The sequence below is a fragment of the Parasteatoda tepidariorum genome, chromosome 9 (genome assembly GCF_043381705.1).
Source record: "Parasteatoda tepidariorum isolate YZ-2023 chromosome 9, CAS_Ptep_4.0, whole genome shotgun sequence".
NCBI classification, from domain to species: Eukaryota; Metazoa; Arthropoda; class Arachnida; order Araneae; family Theridiidae; genus Parasteatoda; species Parasteatoda tepidariorum.
In genome coordinates this window covers 63,548,560-63,570,175 of record NC_092212.1, presented here as the reverse complement: position 1 = coordinate 63,570,175, position 21,616 = coordinate 63,548,560, and the positions used below count along the sequence as shown (strand labels likewise).

Below are 21,616 nucleotides of genomic sequence, written 5' to 3'. Positions count from 1 at the left end.
GCTAACCTTTTAAAGGGATGAAGGCTTTCAGTCAGTACGAGTATCCGTGTTTTTTTGAAAGATTAAACTAGGGATCAAAAATTCAAGCATATTTAAAATTTCCGTAATTCGAATTTCACAATGTGTATTGTTTAAAATGCTTCAAATTGATTATTAGAATAATTTTGCTGAAGGTAATCATCAATTTGGTGTTTCTAATACTATATATAGTCTCAGCTATACAAACCCTCTGTGCATTCACTCACGAAAATTGGTCTTAAGAGAGTGTCCTCCAAGGAAAATTCCAGACAATCAAACAGGTTTCTTAATACCTTTTGTTAAATAAAGAGCAAACTTTTATTTTTTATCTAAATATTAATGATTCCTAAATTAGGTGATTATAATTTTATTTCTAAATACTAATTCTTCAATACTGATAATTATATACAACGATCTGAATTTAATTTACAAATATGATTTAAAATATTCCCCACTGTTAATTTTCGCGCCATTCACCCTTGGCATTTAGGAACATCTCCCATATAAAAATTTAATACGGTATGTAAATTATAAGTTTTTTATTATTTATGAAAAAATCTCGATAATTACAGGAACAAGTTATCAATAAACTTTTATGTAGTTAATGTAAATTTTGCGAAGTATTTGTGTTTCCTTTATCTAAGCCAAACAAATAGCTAGAATTGGGAACAATTTTTATAGATAAGCAGGATGGGCGCTGTTAAAAAACGTTTGGAACGCTTTCTGCTAAAAAATGTGAAACGTTAATCACAAACAGAGAGTATTCTAACGTTTATTTTTTAAACCACTTTATTTATAAATCATCACTGCTTCATTACATTTATCTAGTATAAAATTAATATTTTTTATTTGCGCTGCGTGACTATAAAAATCGAAATACAGGGAGAATCCCCGTCTGTGGAATAGTTTGAGTTCCCATTCTGATGAAGGCTGCTCAGTGACGTAATATCGATATCAACCAATCGCCTCTCGACACAAACAGAAACTTTAATAACGTGATGCCGTCTGCTATCTGTTTATTTTCTTTCATCCGCTCCGCAGTACGAAATTTATTAGTGGAGAGTGGTTGATCGTGTAAGCTGGAAATGGTATGTTTAGGTTCATTACTTGATATATTTATTTATTGTTTAAAGTTCAACATAATTATTTATCATGTTTATTTTTTTTTTAAAACTAGGAACTTTGAATTTTTCTACTGAACTTTAAAATGATCGCAATGTGAACGATTTCAGAACTTTTAATTAGGTTTTACTCCTACAATCATGTATACTAATAAAATCTTACAGAATGAATCGTGCATGAACGATGCTTATCTCGCTGCATTTTCGAATTTTAAAAAGCGGAGTGAGACTCCGAAAATAAAGCCACGTCCTGAATCTATTTGGGATTTAAAAAATGAGACTGCTGACGATATTCAAAGTAATCGACGCTCTACTAGAAATGTCCACAGTGAGAATTCCAAATGCAACGACGCTCATTCTTTCGGAAGAATTAGCTTTTATGAAGTTGGCGATGAAGCAATTTGGGGAAATATCACTGACGAGCAATACCCCTCAAATAAAATTAATACCGATTCTGAAATGCGTGAGACAAATCCTGTATATGCTAAAACTGCAACCAATAGAAATTTTGTTTGGGAGAACAAACATTCTCCTAAATCCCCAGTTTGCGAAAAAATAAGTTTTGTAAATGGTCGTTGGGTAAAACATTCTTCTCAGCCTGTTGAGCATCAATCACTTAGATTTAATCGAGTGAATGAACTTATTACTGAGAAAAATGAGAGTGAAATAAATATATTAAAGAAAACTAAAAGAGTTTCTTTCCAAGACCACAATGATTATAATCAGGATGTTGAAATGAAGACTGACGAAGAAATTGAATACATGGATGTTGTTAGATCAAAAAATAAAATCACAACTCCAGAAAAGAATGTACCTAGAAAACGGCCATGTATCAGTGACATCAATTCCTTTGATCCACATCCAAGCAATGTCTCTAATTTATTCAATTCTTTGAATGATCATAAAGATATGATTAATAAGCCACAAATGAATGAAATTCAATCTTTTAAACGTAGTGGTCCACAAACTGTAAAAATTGAAGAAAATTCTCGTAAGCCACAGTCAGTACTAAAGGAAAACACTGGTTTTGACAATATCCAGCGTATGTCATCGGAAATTAAATCTCTTTTGAACATGCCTGTGAACAACAGTGAAAAAAATGTTTTCGACAGGAAAACTGAGCAAGAAAACTATCAAGCTCCCAGTCAGGATTTGTCAAAGAAAGAAGATAACAATGCTGCAGAAATTCGTTGGCAAAATAGCTGGAGAACAGAGAAAAATTCTCATGCTCAGTTCCAGAATAACAATCGACAATCTTCTTCAATGGAAAAAGATTCGAATGAGACCGTTAAGAGCCCGTCTTTTGGATATGAGAAAATTAAGAGCCCTTCTAATAGATATGAGAAAATTAAGAGCCCCTCTTTTGGACATGAGAAAATTAAGAGCCCTTCTAATGGATATGAGAAAATTAAGAGCCCTTCCTTAGATGACTGGTTTAAACAGAGGAAACAAACTTGGAGACAAAGAAATTCTGATTCTGAAAGTGGTGAAGATGGAAATAAAAATACCACAACTATTCGGAGCAATTTGAAGGAAGATAAAGAGGACAACAAGAACACTCCTAAAGCTGTCAAGGATTCTGGAAGAGAAGAGAGAAACAAGATAAAAAATATCTCGTCTGTGTATACTTCTGCAAGTGAGGATAGATGTGATAACAAAAATGATTCTGCAACTATTAAGAATTGCTTAAATAAGGAAAGTCAAAGCAATAAAGATATTTCTGAAACTAATGAGAATGTTGAAAGAGAAAATCAAGTTAAAAACAAAGATGTTTCTCCAATAAAGAATTGTGCTAGCAAAGATAGACATGGAAGCAAAAGTGGTCTTGCAGCAGTAAACAAGTCTACTACTAAAGACATCGAAAAGAAGAAAAATATTCGTAAATCTTCGAGTGTTCAATCGGCAGACCAGATTTGCTCTGAAAAAGATGCTCTGTTTTGTTTGCAGGTGACTGGTCAAGATTTGACCTCCGATTTAACTGTAGAGAAAAGAATGTTGGAGCATGTAAAATCCCGAAGACCAGAATTAATGAAGTTGATTCCACAGAATTCCAAAAGTGAAGAAATTCCATATAGCTGCGAAGCAATCGTGATTCTTTTGCGGTAAGTTGAAGCTTTATTTTCTTCTTTTAAACATGCAATCAATTTAAAAAAATAGTTCTTGATGAATAATTAAAAACATGTTTTTTTTATTATTGACTAATAATTTTTGTTAAATTATTCAATTGAAATTTTTTAATTTGTGTGATTTAACTGTAAAAATTACCTTGATCAAACATGAAGGCACAATCAAATAAGGTGTGTAGCACAATTTTTTTATAGTATTTAAATGTGCCTTATTTTGACAGTTATACCAGTATTTTTTATAAACGGTACAATATCATACCTCCTTGATAATAAAATCTTGCTTTGAATTTATAAGTTTCTTCTTTTAATAAATGATAAGGAATTGAATATTTTTTAGTAGTTCTTGATTAAAAGTGTTAAAAATATTTTTTATTAACCTTTGCCACTTTTTTTACTTAATAGTTTTTCAGAATAATTTTTTCTAGAGAAATTTTACCATTTATTCAATATTTGTAATTTGGCTGTGAAAAATTTTTAAATCAACAAATGTGTGAATCCATCACGATATACAGCGTGAAAAGTTTCTTGAATCAAGCTTTAAGCTTTTTATGCACTTTTTTTCAAAAATAAAATCAGTGTCCTTTTTTTTTTTGAAAATATTACATGCTTCCTTCATCCACTTACACCTTTATGCCTAGATAATACAACAATATCTTATCTGAAATTTATCATATTTACTGTGGCGCATTTGTATTATCTGATAGTGTAATACACATGAGTAATGCAATTATTTTTTTTAATCGTGACAATCGGGTACTTGCAACTAGAGAAGAAGTGCAGTGATTATTCCTAACCATATGATTTAAATCAGATATAATTGGATACCTGTCCTCACACAGGTGTGGCGAACCTGATTGGCTTCTGAATTGACAAATGCCATGCAGGTATCACATACAGGTATTCAATTGCTTAAAAAAAGTATATTATTGATTTTCGACTTGTAGATCAAGACTGTAAATTTGGAATGCATACTTTGCTGACTAGGAACAAATAGCAGTGCGCACCCTAAGTGATTTTTGAAAAGTGACCCAACCTGCCTGCACTATAAATGCACCTTTTGTAAAAAGAAGCTGTTGTATCTCTTTAAAACATTGTGTCTTTATTTATATGCCATTAAAAAAAAATTAACGCACTGTTTAGATAATAATTACATATTAGTAAAATTATTTGTGTTTATAGGTTTGATTCTGATTACTATTACAGTATACTCTTGATATCTCAAAACCCTTGTTATGTCAAAAAAAAAAAAAACTTTTCCCTTTGGCATTAAATAGCTTCTTAATGTTAATTTGAATTTTTATGTTGACAAGTTTCGTCTCAAAACCTTGTTATGTTAAACACTTTATGAAATAAAAAATCTATTTTTTTCAGAAAAATCACTGCATACCACCACTGATCTTTACTTCCCAATAAAATATGTTGCCCACATATAAAAATGTTTCACGAAATGCTCCAAAATCATGAAAGGTGATGATTTGGTTGCTATTTTTCGAATAGAAAAATGGATTGATGAGGAATTTTGCAAATGATGTCGACATGCCCCGATGGTAGTTTTTTAATAAACTCTATTAATGCAAATTCATCGTAAACCAATTCCTTCCTATTTAATGCACAATTATTTTTGTGTTGCTTTTAAAAAAGTATAAAATTATCATTACTGTATTTAGACTTATTATCAACTATTATGCAAACATATTAATTAGTACTCATTCTGATGTTTTATGACCCTACTTTTTAGAATATCTTTTTTATTTTATTTATTTATTTTTTTTACATTTTAGAACATATTTAATTCTGAACTTGTAATCTGGAAATTTTTTTAGCATTCCTCAACTTTGACTATACTGTATAAATATTTACTTAGTCAGGATCATTCTCAACTGGTAATTTTTTATTAGTTTCTTTTTTTGGGGGTGTATAAACGCATTTTTAATTTAAATAGGGATAAAAATTTTGCTAAGCATTTCAAATCAATTAAAAAATGTTTAATAAAAACTATTGTAGAGAGACAATAGTTTATTAAACATTTAAGCTACTTTTATTTCTCTTGGTGGAGTGATAACATCTATCATGTTTCTCACTTTATCAGAGTATTGCTAATAACTGGCATAAAAAATTTGAATTTTTTTAAGTAATGTATTTGGTTATTGTTTTAGCATTTAAAATCCTTTCTTTTTATAGAAAGTACTTTTTTTTAAAGTTTAAATAAAAAATATTTAAATTATGCTATCAAAATAATTTAACAACACATTGTAAGAGTTTGATCATACAAATAGAAAATAAATAATTGCATATACAAATCAAAAATAAATAATTGCATGACAATTTTCTAAACATATATGCGGAAGAAATCTTCCATAGAATTAGTATTAACACTCCTCTTCAGATGGAAAAGAGATTTTAGTTTTGCCATGCAAGCCTATGGAGAGTAATATGAATGTAATTTCACTATTAGTTACTTAATTAATATTTTTTGAATGTGTATTGTTTCATTTTATTTCTTGAAGGGGGTTTAATTAAACCTATTTACCAAATTTAAAATATGAGGTTGCAAGTATTTTTAAAATACAAATTTTATAAATACTTTTGACCCTAACTTTAAAAATTTGATTAATATAGGTTCCATAGAACACATTAAAAAAAAATTGCCTTAATATATATTTACCCCTATCAGGGGTCTGTTTAAAAGAAATTTGGGTCTGTTAACAGATCCTTCACAAAATATCTTTCCATTAAAGTGGACCCTTCGCAAAATATTTTAGCTTAAAGATGGACCCTTCACAAAATAATTTATCTTTTAATGGGACCCTTCACAAATTTGTTTATCTTCATTATTGTTTTGTTAATCGAATACACCCTTCCCAGGAAGGGGGGGGAGAGAAAGACAGATGTAAACGAACGAAGTTTTGTTTTCGGCTGACACTTCTTCCTTTATTTGTCCGAAATGAATATTCTGCTGCAGCAGTATAGGCTAAATACCAAATATTTGTGTGTTGCATCTCTAATTTAGTAGCAGCAATTGCCGTTTATTTTTTAAAATTTAATTTTTCTTTAATTATAATTTTACAGTGTTGAGCATAATCTTATGTCTTTACAATTTAAAAACTCATTGAAAAAGTTTTTTGCAATAACAGGACCCTATTTGCACAAATTCACAAAAGCCGGACCCTGGTTGAAGTAATGTGACTTAACGTTTATTTTATATTCACAAATTACAAGTTCATTTTTTCACAATTTTACAAAAACGAACCTTTCACAAAATGTCTGGACAGACCCCTGCCTATGCATACTGTGGTACCTTTCAACTTTTTTATCATTCTACCTGATATATTTATTAAGAAAATACATAATAATTAAAACATACTACTTAATATTTTATTTCAGATATCTTTTCTCTTCATATCAAAAAATATCAAGCTGGAAAGTAGCTCTGGAAATTATGGCTCTTAGCCTTAAATACAACTTGAAACGGTTGAAGAAAATGTCTGAGCAATATTTTGCAGAAAACCCCCCAACTCTTCAGAATGTGGAAGAGATCATTCACAATGCATGTTACTTAAAGGTAATGTATCATTTGAACAATGTAACTAAAGTTGAAGGGTTATCATTGTACCAGTATATGTGCATTACTCCTTTGTCTATGGAATTTCAGTACATATCATCTTCCTGCATTGTTTCTTCCAAACTTCTTATTGAACCATCTGAATTCTGCATACCATTGAATCCCGTGAACCATGACTTTTCAGCAGCCTTTAAAAAAGATATTAGAAATGTTCTTGTGTTTCAGGCCGTGACAGGGACTTATATTTTGACGGGGGTTCAAATTAAGTTTGATGTGCATTCTGCAGAAAGTGTGAATATCGAGTATAAAGTTTCGAAAGGGAATCAAATGATTGTTTCCGATGAAAAGGAAAAACGCTTAAGATCTTTGATTATCCTTAATTTTGGTAAGGATGTATTGGTTCAGCCGTCAGAAAGAGTTGAAGTTTCTGTCATGATCGAGGATATTCAACCTCGTATTTGTAGTGGAGTTGCAAACTTTAAATGTGTGCAGAATTCAAATGGTTGTCATTTCACAACAGAATTATCTTCGAATGTTTCGCCGTGTTTGATTTTTATTGAAAAACTTTTTTATACTGTGAGCTTCTAAGCAAGAATTCTCCTAGAAGTGAATCCATGTATTTACGATTCATTCCATTTGTTTGTAGTTTCAACAATTTTTTTTAATGAAGTGATTATTTTTATTTGCTCTTTAAAATATTTTGATTTGATTTTTATGTTTTGTTATTTCACAGTAATTGTAAAAAAAAAAAAAAAAANAAAAAAAAAAAAAAAAAAAAAATACAAGTGTCACCCTGCCACACAGGAAATAACAAAATATCATAAAATTTCATTGGATTTCCCCAATCTTATTTCTTGCTGCTAATGCTGATATTTCTTAATTACCTTAAAAATCTCAGAAAACTCTAAATATATTGATACGTTTCTTTTTCTAAGGTTAACTAAAATCTTACACATTTAATTTTTGTCTAAAAATAAAAAAAGGTGCTTTTAATTGATTTTTAATAATATTACATATTTGAAAATAAATCAGTCTTTTATCTATTATTTTTTTGTCTATTATCTATTTAGCATTAGCAACTAAAAATAAGATTGATACTATATGTTGCCAAAAATGGGCTGAAAGACATATTTTTTTTTTAAAAACTTGTTATAGCATGGAATAATTATATATGGTCAAAGAAAGAAAAATGTTTAATTAAAAAAAAAAAAATTTTTTTTTTCTTGCTGTTCCAGAATTAGATATTAAAAAATTTATTTTCAAAAATTTTTTTGTAAGTTTTTTATAATTGTATTCTTTAACAACTTTATATCATATGATATATTAATTAGCTGAATTTTAAATGAGTTCTGTGCTTTAATGTAGCATAAAATGAAGAAAAAAAAGTTTAACAAAACTTCTAACTATAATGTCTGTTTAATTAGTATTAAAATATATCTTTGATTCATTTTCTCCCTCCTTTATTCTTTTAATATGGGAAAAATTAATTTTACATAATCTTACTTTTTTTCTGTAGACTTAATCTACTATAGATTAGACTACAGACTCTTAGCTCTACTTCTATCAACTGTAACTTCTCAATAATATAGTATTCTTTAAAAGCTAAATTTCATATTCTTCCGAAATTTCAAGAATAATGCATGAAATGGTGAGGGGACAGTTGCAAAATTTTTCATACAAATTTTTTAATCTATACCCTATGCAATTTTTATATTTTATAATGATAAAAAAAAAAAAAATGTGTTTTTCAATTCATTTTAATATTTTCTTTTATGGACCTAAAGTTATTGTCCAACTTGTTTGTAAACTTTATTTTATAAGGTATACTTTAAAATGTAAATCAAAAATCTTGCTTAACATTCATAAAAATATTTTGATTTTATCTTTTGGGTGACTTAAAAGGGAACACTTAGTGATGTTTCGAGGTGATGTTTCTCGAAAAATTTTCATCAGTTGAATTTATTGCTCCGTAACCATAGAGACACATTTTTTCAATAAATATATTATACAAATCAACAAATTTTATGAAATTCTGAAATGCCTAGCAATAAAGAAATAATTATAAAACTTGCCCAAAAATTATTTGACAACATTTCTCATTAACTTTGCTGAGTGTTCCCTTTTAAATTCTGCAATATTTTGATCTTGACCTACTTTTCAATTATTCTTCTAGTTCACAATTTATATCACTTATTGTACTTTTTTACATTTGTTTTTATATGAAACTTTAATGTGTGCAATTTATTTGCACTATACATTAAAGACTGAGTATAGTACCATTTTGCGTTGGTGAAATGAACTTTCCTATGTAAAATGTTCAAAATGTGCACAAATTGGTGTGTAAAGATGTTCACAAATTGAATTTTTTCCAAGTAATGCAGTAACGAAAGAGATGTGCTCTAGAATCAGAATATTTTTACCCTTTTTGTTTACTGCATTACTTTTTTTGGGTGGGATCTTGGGAGGTAAGGCTTCAATATTTACTGTTGCTACCTTTTCAAGATTAGGGGTGGGATTTTTTTTCACTCAAATTTCTTGAGTGGTTGTATTTACTTCTTATGGACTCTTTAGCCAAAGTAGTAAGTTAATACTTTGAGATGATTGCATGTAACATACATTTAGCATTCCTTAAATTTCTGTAGACTGTTTGGTGCAAAGAAGTGTATTTTTTGAATTCACAGTTTACTGTAATTAATAGAAGTTTACTGTAATTCACAGTTTACTGTAATTTCTTTAGGTGCTGTGAGTTCAAAAATTTTATGAGTCTGGGTAATACATGATTTATTACCATTTTGGAATATAGTGTAAATGTCTATAGTAACTATAGAAATGCATGTATGGATACATTTGTTTACCGAAGTGAAACTGTATTGTTATATTGAAAGTCTGTGCATCTAAGGGCATCATAGAGTGGAATTTAAGGACATTTCTGAACTACTATTAATGATAGTATATTCTAACTACAATTCCATATTTTGAATTCATCATAGTAGAATTTAAGGACATCTCAGAACTACTATTATTATTCATTATAGTAGAATCTAAGGATATCACAGGCCTACTATTAATTGATTTAGTACTCATGTTTTGTACTTTTTTCAATTTCTGTGTAATGTATGTATATGAACATACTATTGTCAGTTAAAGATTAATTAAAGAGAAAACATAGTGTTCGTGTAAGCAAAATAAAGACTTTTGAACACTTGTTTTTACTAACTTCAGCATTTCATTAGAAATGAGAAAAATGTAATTTTTGTTGATAAATCATCCAAAATAATGTTTCATGCAAAGTTAATTTTTGCAACATTAGCATGGATGATTAGAATTCTTTTCTCTTGAGTATGAAGTATGAAGCAAAGTTATTTTGTGAAAAGCTGTTTGCTTTCAAAAGAATGTTAGTTGTATGAGTAGGCCATACTTTGTATGATTTTGGAGATTTAACATCTCCCTCCTGTTTCTTCTCTTTAAGAAAAGTTCCTTTTCAGGGCCAACAAATTTTATGTGTTATGAGTGTAAACTATGCTTTACGTGTGTGAAAAATATTTAGTCATATATTAAATATTGTTATATGCTAGTATAAGTTTTTTTAATGCGTAAAATTATCGTAGTTTTCTATTGATTTGTGATGAATATGTTTATATTCCCTTTATCTTCAAAATTCACTTGAAAATAAAATAGTTTATAACTTTTATCCATCAAATTAAATTAATTTGTCATGTTTTACTTGCAATTTTATCTAATATATTCGCTTTAACTGATTTTAATATTTTTTTTTGTCTCTACATTAGTTATATCTATATATCTATAAAACGTTTAGTCATTTATTAAATATTTAGTCATTTATCATATTATTTACTTTTTTTTTTTTCAATTTGTAAAGTTACAGTAATGTTTTCTCATAAATAATGTGTATTATTGGTTATCTGAATTGCTATTATATTTCATAAGAGTAATCTGATATTTAAATTATTCAAACCCATAAAAACATTTTAAGTGAATGGAATAATATAATATTTTCATCAAAATTATTCTACTTGAGAAGTTCTAAAAAAATTTTTATCTTATATAAGTAGAAAAAATCTTTATTTTTCTTGCCATTATATATTTGTTATAATAATTTGCTTGAGAAAAAGGTACATATAAATTTATAGATATGTGTAGGGTTTTTTCATTTTATGGTGACATTCTTTCTTTTTTTTGCCTAATTTTTATTTGTATTTAGTCATTTATATTTTAATTTTTTATTTGACTCTGTTTGAGATTGTTCCTGGAATCTGGATAAAATTCATTGGAATTTATGTTCCCAGCTAAAATTTTAAAGTTGAATATAAATTTTATTCAATGATATTTTGAAAATTTCTTTTATTAAAAAATTATTCTCTTAAATTTTGTGCATGTGAAATGTTTATTGAAAAAAAAAAGTTAAAATTACCAGAAGCAAAGTTGATCAGAGTTAAATATGTTTTATTCTTTTACTCCATGTTTTAGTTTTTATGAATGTAATACTATTTTTTTCCTTATAATTTGGAGTTTACCTAAGGGTAAAAATTATGAACGTATTTTGGTTTACTTAATTTGAAACTTTTTAAACAAAGTGTGCCAAATTATGCAAGTGTGTCATTGTTTTATTTGGATTCTCAAATTTTAAAATAGTTGCTTTTTGTTGGGAAGAAAAGAAAATATTTGTTTCTTATGAACAAATGTATGAAATAGAACTTATTGAATAAAATAGTTTTTAATTTTAAATCATTGAACAAAAAATATTTTTTAAATTTGATTTTGTATAATAAACATAATTGTAAAAAAAGACAAAAGTTTTATTCTGTGATATGCTCTATTGTTTATATTCAGTATATTTTTCTGCTACTTAATAATGTAGAAATTTTTTTCTTACTTATTTAGAATTTTCCTGTAATGTGCATTAGCGATTATCTTAAAATTTGAAACATTGATGTAATATTGTTGGCATTGAAAATAAAGTTGGTAAACCAATTGGAAACTATTTATTTATTATTACTTTATTTATTATTATTTACAAAATTTCTTTTCAAATGAACCAAAACATGGATTTAGAAAAAATTAAAATAGGAAATCAATGAGCTCAAGACTTAGAGAAAGAACTAACGAAAGATCTAACTGTAATATAAATTACTAATTGTAACACCAAAGTTGAGTACACAAAGTTTGAAGTAGCATTATTTAGCAAACCAAGGCCTACTGTGGGTTGTTCTGTCATAAAAGAATTAAAAAAAAAACATATTTAAAAAAACAACTTGTGGATCTTTTTTCAGCATTCATATAACTAAACAACAGAATGGATTTAACTTTTTTTTCTCTCCACTTATAGACAAATGTAAAGACAAGTTGAGAAAATTCCTGTACATAACACAAAGAATTATATTTCATCAATTAATGACATAATTAATAAAAACAGTGTTTTTCGTTTGCATAGCATATCTGTAATTAACTTTTTTTTATATACAATTATGGCTAAATTTTTTTTTAAAAATTGACAGCTTGACAAATGAGAGTGCATTAAAGAGAATTAGAAAAAAATTATTGCATTTTTTCCAGTAAACAAAATTACGAATAAGTCGAAGTTTAGATGAATTAGAATAAGTCGAAATTTAGAAAATTAATATTTTGTGTCATTTAAGGCAAAATTGTGTGGCAATATTTTTTTATTTTATTTGTTGCTTGCCCATCTTAATTTATTGTACAATAATGGAAGGAATTAAATGTATTATCCTATCTGTAATGCATAGTTTTGAAAGTATGATAGACTTTCAGTTTAAAATTTAAGTATGTCTTAGTTAAAAAATTTATTTATGTTTTGCAGGTTGAAATAGAATTTAATACATTCATATTAAACACTTATTAGCTGATCAAATAGAAATTTATTTCTGCAAAAAGTGTCAATTCTGCCAATTTTTTTTCACATCTGTTAACAATATCAAATATTTACTTTTATGGAATTAAATATTATATGTATCTAAACCTTTTTTAAATTCAAAATTATTAATTTTATTTTTTACAATTCCAACTAAAAAATGAAATTAAAACTAAAACACAGATATCAACTTGTTCCTCTAGTGCTAAATGTATGCTAAAATATTTGTTTTTATGTTTAGTAAATTAGATTTAAAGAAATTTTACCCATCATTACGTATAAATAATTCAAATATAAAGTGTGCTAAATAAAATATGAAACACCCTGAATAATTTTTGCTGCAATGATTGGATTTTCACGTTCTCAACATTCAACAACAATTTTCACTTAATGGTTCGAGATTTAGCCTTGAATATATTAGTAATTGATTGGAGCTGACGATATTTTAAGTTTCAAAATCAGACACAAAAACGCACTATCTCTGAATAAACACCTGACTTTTTTTTTTCTCCAACGGATTCGGATTTCTGACCCCCAAAATATAGGGGTAGCCGCAATTTGGGAAATGTGATCTCCATACTTTGGTCCAGAGAGTGATAATAAGTTTGAGCTCCTTAATATAAAATGTATATATTTCGCCATGTCTCCGAGAACTTTTCAGACGAATTGAACAATTTTTGTACACAGTTACATAATTAGTTTATCCTCAGATAATTCCATGAAAAATATAACTTTTAGTCAATATTTATTATTTTCTCCTAGTGCACTTTAGCATCCAAATAGAGTCTCGGTGCTGCCATCTAGTGTGGCAGAAACTAGACGTCCAAATTAACATGACCTACGGTATCTCACCCATTGTGGTGGTCCTGAAAGAGTGGATACTACCTCTGGAGAATGCACTAGGTCTGCTCATCGGCAAGACCGATTGTGCAACTCATTGGAAATTTAAAAAAAAAAAATTCTTTAATAATAGTCAGAAAAAATCTTGAATTGTAAGGTACAATTTTTTTTACATTATTTTAAACATAATTTTACATGGCAAAGTACAAATTATGAGAGAGAGCGGTTGATGGTTGAATAGCTTCTGAGAAATCGAATTTTTTTAAAAAAAATACTTTTTTTAAAAATTTTATTTCTTAGAAACTACTCGACGGATTTCACCCGAATATTTTATTTTGCCATGTAAAATTGTTTAAAATGATTTTTTTTAAAAAAATATCTACAATAATTTTCTTTTTTTTTTTTACTATTATAATAATAAAATAAAAAATAAATATTATAATAAGAAAATAATATAATAAAATAATAAAAAATAAATAAATATTTGCTAAAAGTCATCTTATGAATAGAATTATCTTTGGACAATCGAATTTAACAATTTTGTGCAAATTTTTTTTAATTGCTTAAAATGTTCTCGAGATATGGCGAAAAGTGAAACCGCTCTCCTGACCGAACTATAGGGACCATATTTCCCAAAATGTGGCTACCCACTTTATTTTGGGAGTCAAAAATTCGAATCCGTAGTTGAAAAAAAGTTTCGTTTATTCAGAGAAAGTGCCGTTTTTTGTTTTTGTTTTGTTTGATTTCGTAACTCAAAAAATCGTCTTCATTCACTAATTAGCATATTTTAGATCACCACATCGAGATTGAGTCCTATCATGTCACCCCTTGAGACATTAAGATTGAGTTCTAGAACGTGAAAATCTGATCATTAGGATCAAAAGTTATTCAAAGTGACTAAATTTTTATTTTCAATTTGTACACATCGTGTCTTCTTAAACGTCCACACAGTAGCAAGAGATAAACGGAAGGAAAAAAAAGAGTATCGAAAAGAAGAAAAAAAACGAAAATTAGTTTTTAAAAAAGTACCAAAAAAGAAACCGGAAATAAACTCAAGAAAAAAAGCACCGAAAAGAATCCCCTTTCCTCTAAAAACCGTTTTGTAAACAGCACCATAAGAAAAAACATCACTTCAACAATTGCACTAATTGTGTAGTAACAATGCTTTATCAACGATTTTTTTTTCCAATTGTATTCAAATAATCATTTCATAATTTTTGTCAATATTTTAAACTTAGCACAAAATTAAATTCACGAGAAACAATTGTTAATTGATACATTATCTATAATAACACTTTTAAGTATATTTTATAATTGTATTATGTTCAACTGAAAAAAAAAAAAATCAGAATATGCATTATAAGTACGTTTATGCAAAGTTCAATTTAAACTTTACAATTAGCCAGTTTTTTTTTCCTTAAAAAAAGTATCTATTTACATTCGAATTGATTTTTAATTTTATTGGTTTTATGTTTAACTGCCTGAGTCAAATGAATAATTTAATTCATATAATTGTTGAAGTAGTGCTTTTTTCCTAATGCTCTTCTTCTTTGCTTTTTTTTCCTTCTGGTCTATTTCCTGTGGTTTTAATATAAAGTGTCACTCATTGCAAAGAAATTCAGATATAGAAGCGAAAATGTGTAGTTGTACCCCAAAGCCTGCAAATTCCATTTTAAGCAGTATTCTATTAACTTTACTAAAATTTAAGCAGTATTCTATTAACTTTAATAAAATTTAAGCAGTATCCTATTAACTTTACTAAAATTTAAGCAGCATTCTATTAACTTTACTAAAATTTAAGCAGTATTTTATTAACTTTACTAAAATTTAAGCTGTATTTTATTAATTTTACTAAAATTTAAGCAGTATTCTATTAACTAAATTACTAAAATTTAAGCAGTATTCTATTAACTTTAGTAAAATTTAAACAGTATTCTATTAACTTTACGAAAATTTAAGCAGTATTCTATTAACTTTACTAAAATTTGAACAGTATTCTATGAAAAGTAAACTGTGCTCCTTGAAAATTAATTTTTGTCACTATCTTAAAAAATAAAACCGTTTTCAGATTTGAAATTAGTATAACAAACTACGCCAGGCAAAGTAAACTCCATGCCAGAGATCAATAGCTTATTTATCAGAGTAGTTATATGAAAAGTATTTTTTGTATGAAATTATCTTCAGATAAAAGCATTTTATCATCGTGTGCTCGAGATATAGTGAAATATACGCAATAAGGTAAATTAACATTAAGGTGCAGCCCCCCCCCCTTATTTTGTGGGTGCTCGGTATCGTTCCTCATTAAACTGTTCTACTGTAAAGTGCTCGACTTAGCGAGAAGGTCGTCGGGCTACCAAAGCAGGGGAGCCATCCCCTCTGCAGAGGATCACAATTGTGATGGCATGTCCTCATTCTCAGGGATGTTTCCCAGACCGTCGCCAATAGCCCATTGTGCAGCTCTAGTGCGACGTAAGTAAAGTACCTACCACCAAGAAAATATTCAGATGACGCTTCACACCTTTGAATTTAACTGTCGAACGAAAAATTTAATTTTAAGACTATTACTGATAAAACAATGAAAGTAACTATTTTATTCTTCGCATTTTATATTTTATTTTATAACCGTCGTTGAACAACCGACCCAATTTTTTGGGTTTACGACTACTAATGTTCAACTCCTTAGCCTTGTAATTTCGAACCCAATCCAGAAGACAAGGGAGCTCTCAGATCAAGTATTGGGAGAAATTTGCCGTCATGGAGGACATTTTGATGAAACCAACCTGCATTTGCGTTTCATGGAGAGGAAAACCACGAAAACCTACCACGGTTAGCCTGACGGCAAGGGGACTCTAACTAATGATCCGTCTACCACTGAGGATATTTTACGTCAGCACTGTGATCGGTGCAAGCCGGATGCGAAATTCGTATCTACCAGCCAAAGCTGGGATTCGAACCCTGGCTCACCTCATTGGAAGGCGAAAGCTCTATTCCCTGAGTCATCACGGCTCTTATTCTTCACATTTTATTTTATTTTATAACCGTCGTTGAACAGCCGTCCCAATTCTATGGATTTACGACTACTAATTTTGAACCCCCCAAAAAATTTTTGAAATTGGGTTTTACATCAAACAGTTGAATTCGGAGGTCTGGAGCGCCATCTAGTTTAGTTTTTTATTTGATTTTAGATCATGCATAAACTGAAAACGAATATACTGAAATATGGTGTAGAAAATGTTGTTGATAGATGGCGCTGACGGCCATTTTGGAAAGTTAGTTCTTTCTTAGGTGTTAATATCACTTTTGGCAGGCGATATAATTGGATAACCTATTTATTCTTGATATGAATATTTTTCGAATAGAATGCGCAAGCATAATGCAAATTTGTTTTTTTAGATGTTCTTAAAGATCTATATGCTTGTTATTTGTTAAAATTAAAAGTTTGTTTTTGTTAGTTTGTTATGATCTCTTTTTTACGAACCCTGAGCCATTTTGATTAGACGAACCACAAATATTTTATTTTTCTCTACGGTATCTTTTAAAATTAAAACAAAAAAAGAAGAATTGGTAATCAGAAAAATACTTCTTCACTGTTGAATTTGGTTTTTTTTTATTCTGTATGAAATGCTAATGGAGTATTTTATAAATGCATATCTTTTTCATAATTAATTCATCATATTGTTATGAGAAAACATTGTTTTGAAATTTCTTCACAAGAATTTCATAAAAAAATGGATATATTAAATAAATAATGGATTATTAATGTGCTATAAATTTAATTAAATGTTATGAAAATGATTACTAGCTTAAAAAAATTCTTAACTTTTGGAATCCCGATGACCCTTGCACCAAACCTTATGATAGGAAAATGCTGCTTTAGATTTTCATAGCGAAAAATAAATAATAAGAAATAGACATCTGCGCAATGAGCAATCGTCAAGGACGTCATTTTTCTAAACCGAAACTTTTATCCCTCGTTTTCTTCTGGGATCAGATAAGATATATTCTTTATTTACTGACACGAATCGCAAAATGTGAGGATCATTATTCTGCTTTTTTAACTATTTTTACGTGAAATATGTGATTAAATATTTATACAACTGACAATGAGAAACTAATCATTCGCCTTAAAGTCCGACGGAGAAATAGAATTTTTTTTTTTTTAATCAGATAAAAGGAAATAATATATAGTTGGAAACTACTCAAATTGTAAAGGAAAAAAAATGTATTCGCTTTTTAAACCAATTGTGAAGGCTTTATTATCCTGCAGAATTCCTCGTTTTGATGAATCAACGGATTCAAGCAGTGATCGTGACTCTGAGGAAGAGGAACCAGCACAAAAAGTGATTACCAAACTTCCAACAAAGAAAGTAGATATTCAAACTATATCAAAAGAATCTTCTTTAAGTGATGTGTGGTTGTATGTCGACAATGGAGAAAAAGATGTGAATAATCAGGACCGAAGACCAATTGAAATAGAAAACTCGCATTCTTATAAACAAAAGAAAAAAACTGAGCAGTTTAATCTTAGGGAGACTGCAACAAATTCCCCCAAAAGTTTCAAGGATTTAAATTTGTTCGGTGAATGCATCCGTTTGAAAATTTTACGCCAAGAGGAAGATATTCACGTTATTAATGAATTCATGATTTCGGTGAAAGAGATAAAAAAGAAATTTCAAATAATAAAGGGAATAATACCTAGAAATGCGGATGTATATAAAAAAGTTCCATATTCTGCTAAAGCTTGTATTATATTATTTCGGTAAGTACTTAGTAAAATTATACTATATTTTTATTAATTATACTGTAATTTTTATTAATTTAAATAGTAGTATTAGTCACTGCTCAGTTTAATGTAGAATTGTAAACATTTTTATTTGCTTTGTTGATTAAATTGCCTTAATTAATGGAATATAAAGAAGTTTGATATTTTGCTAAAGCTTGTATTGAATTTATTATGGTAAGTGCATCATAAAACAAAAATGTTTAGTATTATTTAGATAAATAATTTTATAATTTCACTATAATTTTGATTACTTAAAATAATAATACACTGCTTAGTTGTAATTTTTTAAAAAAAATTATACTATAATTTTTATTATTTAATACTAATTTACTGCTTAGTTTTTTGTAGAATTGGAAAAATTTACTCCGTTTTCTCAGTCGCTTTAATTATTAGATAAAGAAGTTTGGTATTCACGCTAAAGCTTGTATTATGTTGTTTCGATAAATGGATCATAAAGTAAAAATGTTTTTTGTTGTATATATAAATAACTTTATAATTTATTTTAAATTATACTATAATTTTTTAGTAATTATATTGTATTTTTTTGTTAAATAAAGTATCAATCACTGCTTAGTTTCGTTAAGAATTGAAAATATTTCTATTAAATTACCTTAATTAATGGAATATAAGAAAGTATGATATTTCGCTAAAGCTTGGATTATACCTATTGTTTGGTAAGTGCATCAAAAATTAAAAATGTTTTCTATTATTTCAAAAAAAAATTTAATAACATTAATTAATAATTAATTACATTAGAATTTTTATTAATTAATGACGTTATTTTCATTAATTAATATACACATATCAGTCACTTCTTAGTTTCTTGTAGAATTGGAAACATTAGTTCTATTACTTAAACTTATTTATTTAACGGAATATTAAAAAGTTTGATATTCGCGCTAAAGCTCGAATTATATAATTTCGGTAAATGCCTCATGACGCAAAAGTTTTTTCTATTATTTCTATAAATAATATTTCTATATATTTTTTAAAATTATGATTTAATTTTCAATATATTGTAATTTTTATTAATTAAAATGCAATCACTGCTTAATTTCGTGCGAAGCTGGAAACATTTGTTCGATTACTTATTTATTTAACGGAATATAATGAAGTTCCGATATTCGCGCCAAGGCTTGTATTGTATTTTATTGTTTCTGTAAATGCAGCATGAAGTAAAAATGTTTTCAATTATTTCTATAAATAATTTCATAATTTTTTAAATTAGACCATAATTTTTATTAACTTCCTGTAGTTTTTATTAGTTAAAGTAGTAGTACCAATCACTGCTATTTTTTTTATTCCATTGTAAACTAAACATTTATCTACTTATACTAATTTTGAACTAATTGAGTATAATTTCGAACAAAGTGTAACGTTGAGTTGAACACGTAAAATAGCTGCGCTGGCTATGGCCCTTACGATTTTTTAATATAGAGAGTTTAGCGAAAATTAATTGCGTCGCTTAATATATAGACTTAAAAGCTTGAAATTTAGTAATAGAGAATACTTGCTTCTACAATAATAATGAATCAATGTTCTTTGACGCAAGATATAACTAAATACACAATGAGTTAATCTCTTTAGAACACAACATCTCTTGATTTTTGTTAAAATCGGGATTCTCATAAATATGAAATAAATAGTAAAAAAAAATAAATAAATAAAATTTAAAACAAAAATGAAGATAGAAAATAGTTTATTTGATAAAATGCACTCAACTAAATTTTTACTCGATAATCCAATATAAAAACATCTTAGTAAGCAGAATGCTGAATAAAATATTTTAAACTGCCTAGATCAGGGATGGCGAACCAATGGCACGCGTGCCATTTATGGCACTCGACACATTATTTTGGGCACGCCACCGATCACATTTGTTATTACACTATGAAGCATATGTAACAATTAAATTAAAATTCACAAAAAACACACAAAAATAATAAACAATAATTAATAAGAAAATTAACAATTAACGCTAAAAAACAATTAATAACCATAAAAAACAAGCTAACAATAAATAACTAGCTAAAAAAATTAACAGTCCTGCTTAAACTAACATCTTGCAAACCTAATCTAAGTTATTTGTCATCTAATCTGCAACAACAGAAGTCACACTGATGTTACTTTAAGTTGAATTACGCGTATAACTGAGACATAGCAAAATGTTTTTTTTTTCAATGTAAATAAAGAGTTTTGAGTTGATAGTATTTAGTATTATTATTTTCTCAATAATCACGAAGTCAAAATTATTTAACGACACGTGTATGACATCATTAAATAATTTTTTAGAACAAAATGGCACGTTGGTGTATAAAGGTTCGCCACCCCTGGCCTAGATCATGAAATTACCCTACTGTGTTTCTTTCCGTCCCCACCTTTTTACGCCAGTTGGAAACAAAATCAATGCCTGCATATCATCGTCTGCTACGAAGCATTTGTAGAAGGGGAAAAAAATCAAAACTATTTTAAATTCGTAAAATAAGTTATCGATATGTATGAGTAAAGAACAAACTGCCGTTACGAAGTGCTAATTTTTCAAGGACTCTTTTCATAAACCTTCCATTCCAGAACTTAAGAAACGACAACTACGACTCGTTCACAACGCCAGGACAACCTATTCAACTGCCAGGCCAATCTACTAAACTACTGATTAAATTCGGCTCATCATCAGACATCCTATTCAGTTCTCAAGCGCCAAGATAAAACAACAGCAACAAATCTTTTTAAGTTAAAAAAAATATTAATTCTACCGTTCTTTATTAAAAATAAATTTTTATCATATTTACTAAACTATATTGTCATTAAATTTGAAAAGAACACTCTTGCAAAATTCCTTGTGGCTGCAGCCTAGCTGCAATGCTACTTGGAAAATAATCATAAAGATATTAATTGTGTCTTTAACTTTAATTTCAGGGATTTTCAGAAGCATTCAGAAATTAAGACGTAACGCCTACTTTCTATTTTAAATAAGCGTTTTACATGTGAGTGTGATAATGAGACTAATATATATTCCCCCTGACCCCCGAATTAGTTGTATATTTGAATATTTTTGTACTGATTATTACAATACTAATGATTTAGTTTGAAAATTTTTCAGAGATTTTAAGGTGCTACGCTATCAAACAATAACATTTATTTATCAAGCAATCCCTCTACGCCGTAGTCCCAAGTAGCAGGTCAACTGTTCAATATGGACCATCCATCGAAGTAGGCGTTACTTTCAAGATAAGCATATTCGCATCACGTCCGCGTGTCCATAATGTGGGGGGGGGG

At 28.2% G+C, this 21,616-nt stretch overlaps 2 protein-coding genes across 2 annotated transcripts in view; both read left to right on the top strand.

The window, feature by feature from the left end:
* The first annotated feature begins 465 nt into the window (after window positions 1–465).
* LOC107454535 (putative leucine-rich repeat-containing protein DDB_G0290503) lies at window positions 466–11,826 on the top strand. The gene is made up of 3 exons (XM_016071758.4): window positions 466–1,106; window positions 1,196–3,241; window positions 6,650–11,826. Exons 2-3 carry the CDS (start codon window positions 1,281–1,283, stop codon window positions 7,413–7,415), a joined length of 2,727 nt encoding a protein of 908 aa, XP_015927244.2. The 5' UTR covers window positions 466–1,106; window positions 1,196–1,280; the 3' UTR covers window positions 7,416–11,826.
* Window positions 11,827–17,538: 5,712 nt separating this feature from the next.
* LOC107454537 (uncharacterized) overlaps window positions 17,539–21,616 on the top strand; it is a 10,187-nt gene continuing 6,109 nt past the window's right edge. Inside the window, exon 1 of the mRNA XM_016071763.4 lies at window positions 17,539–18,316. Coding sequence (XP_015927249.2) covers window positions 17,778–18,316 — 539 coding nt within the window. The 5' untranslated portion in view covers window positions 17,539–17,777. The remainder of the gene's footprint in view (window positions 18,317–21,616) is intronic.

Bases quoted from the DNA above. Each gene is read 5' to 3' on its own strand.
- LOC107454535 (XM_016071758.4), top strand. From the start codon at position 1,281: ATGTATACTAATAAAATCTTACAGAATGAATCGTGCATGAACGATGCT. The intron at 3,242-6,649 runs GTAAGTTGAAGC...ATTTTATTTCAG, and splicing joins GCAATCGTGATTCTTTTGCG to ATATCTTTTCTCTTCATATC.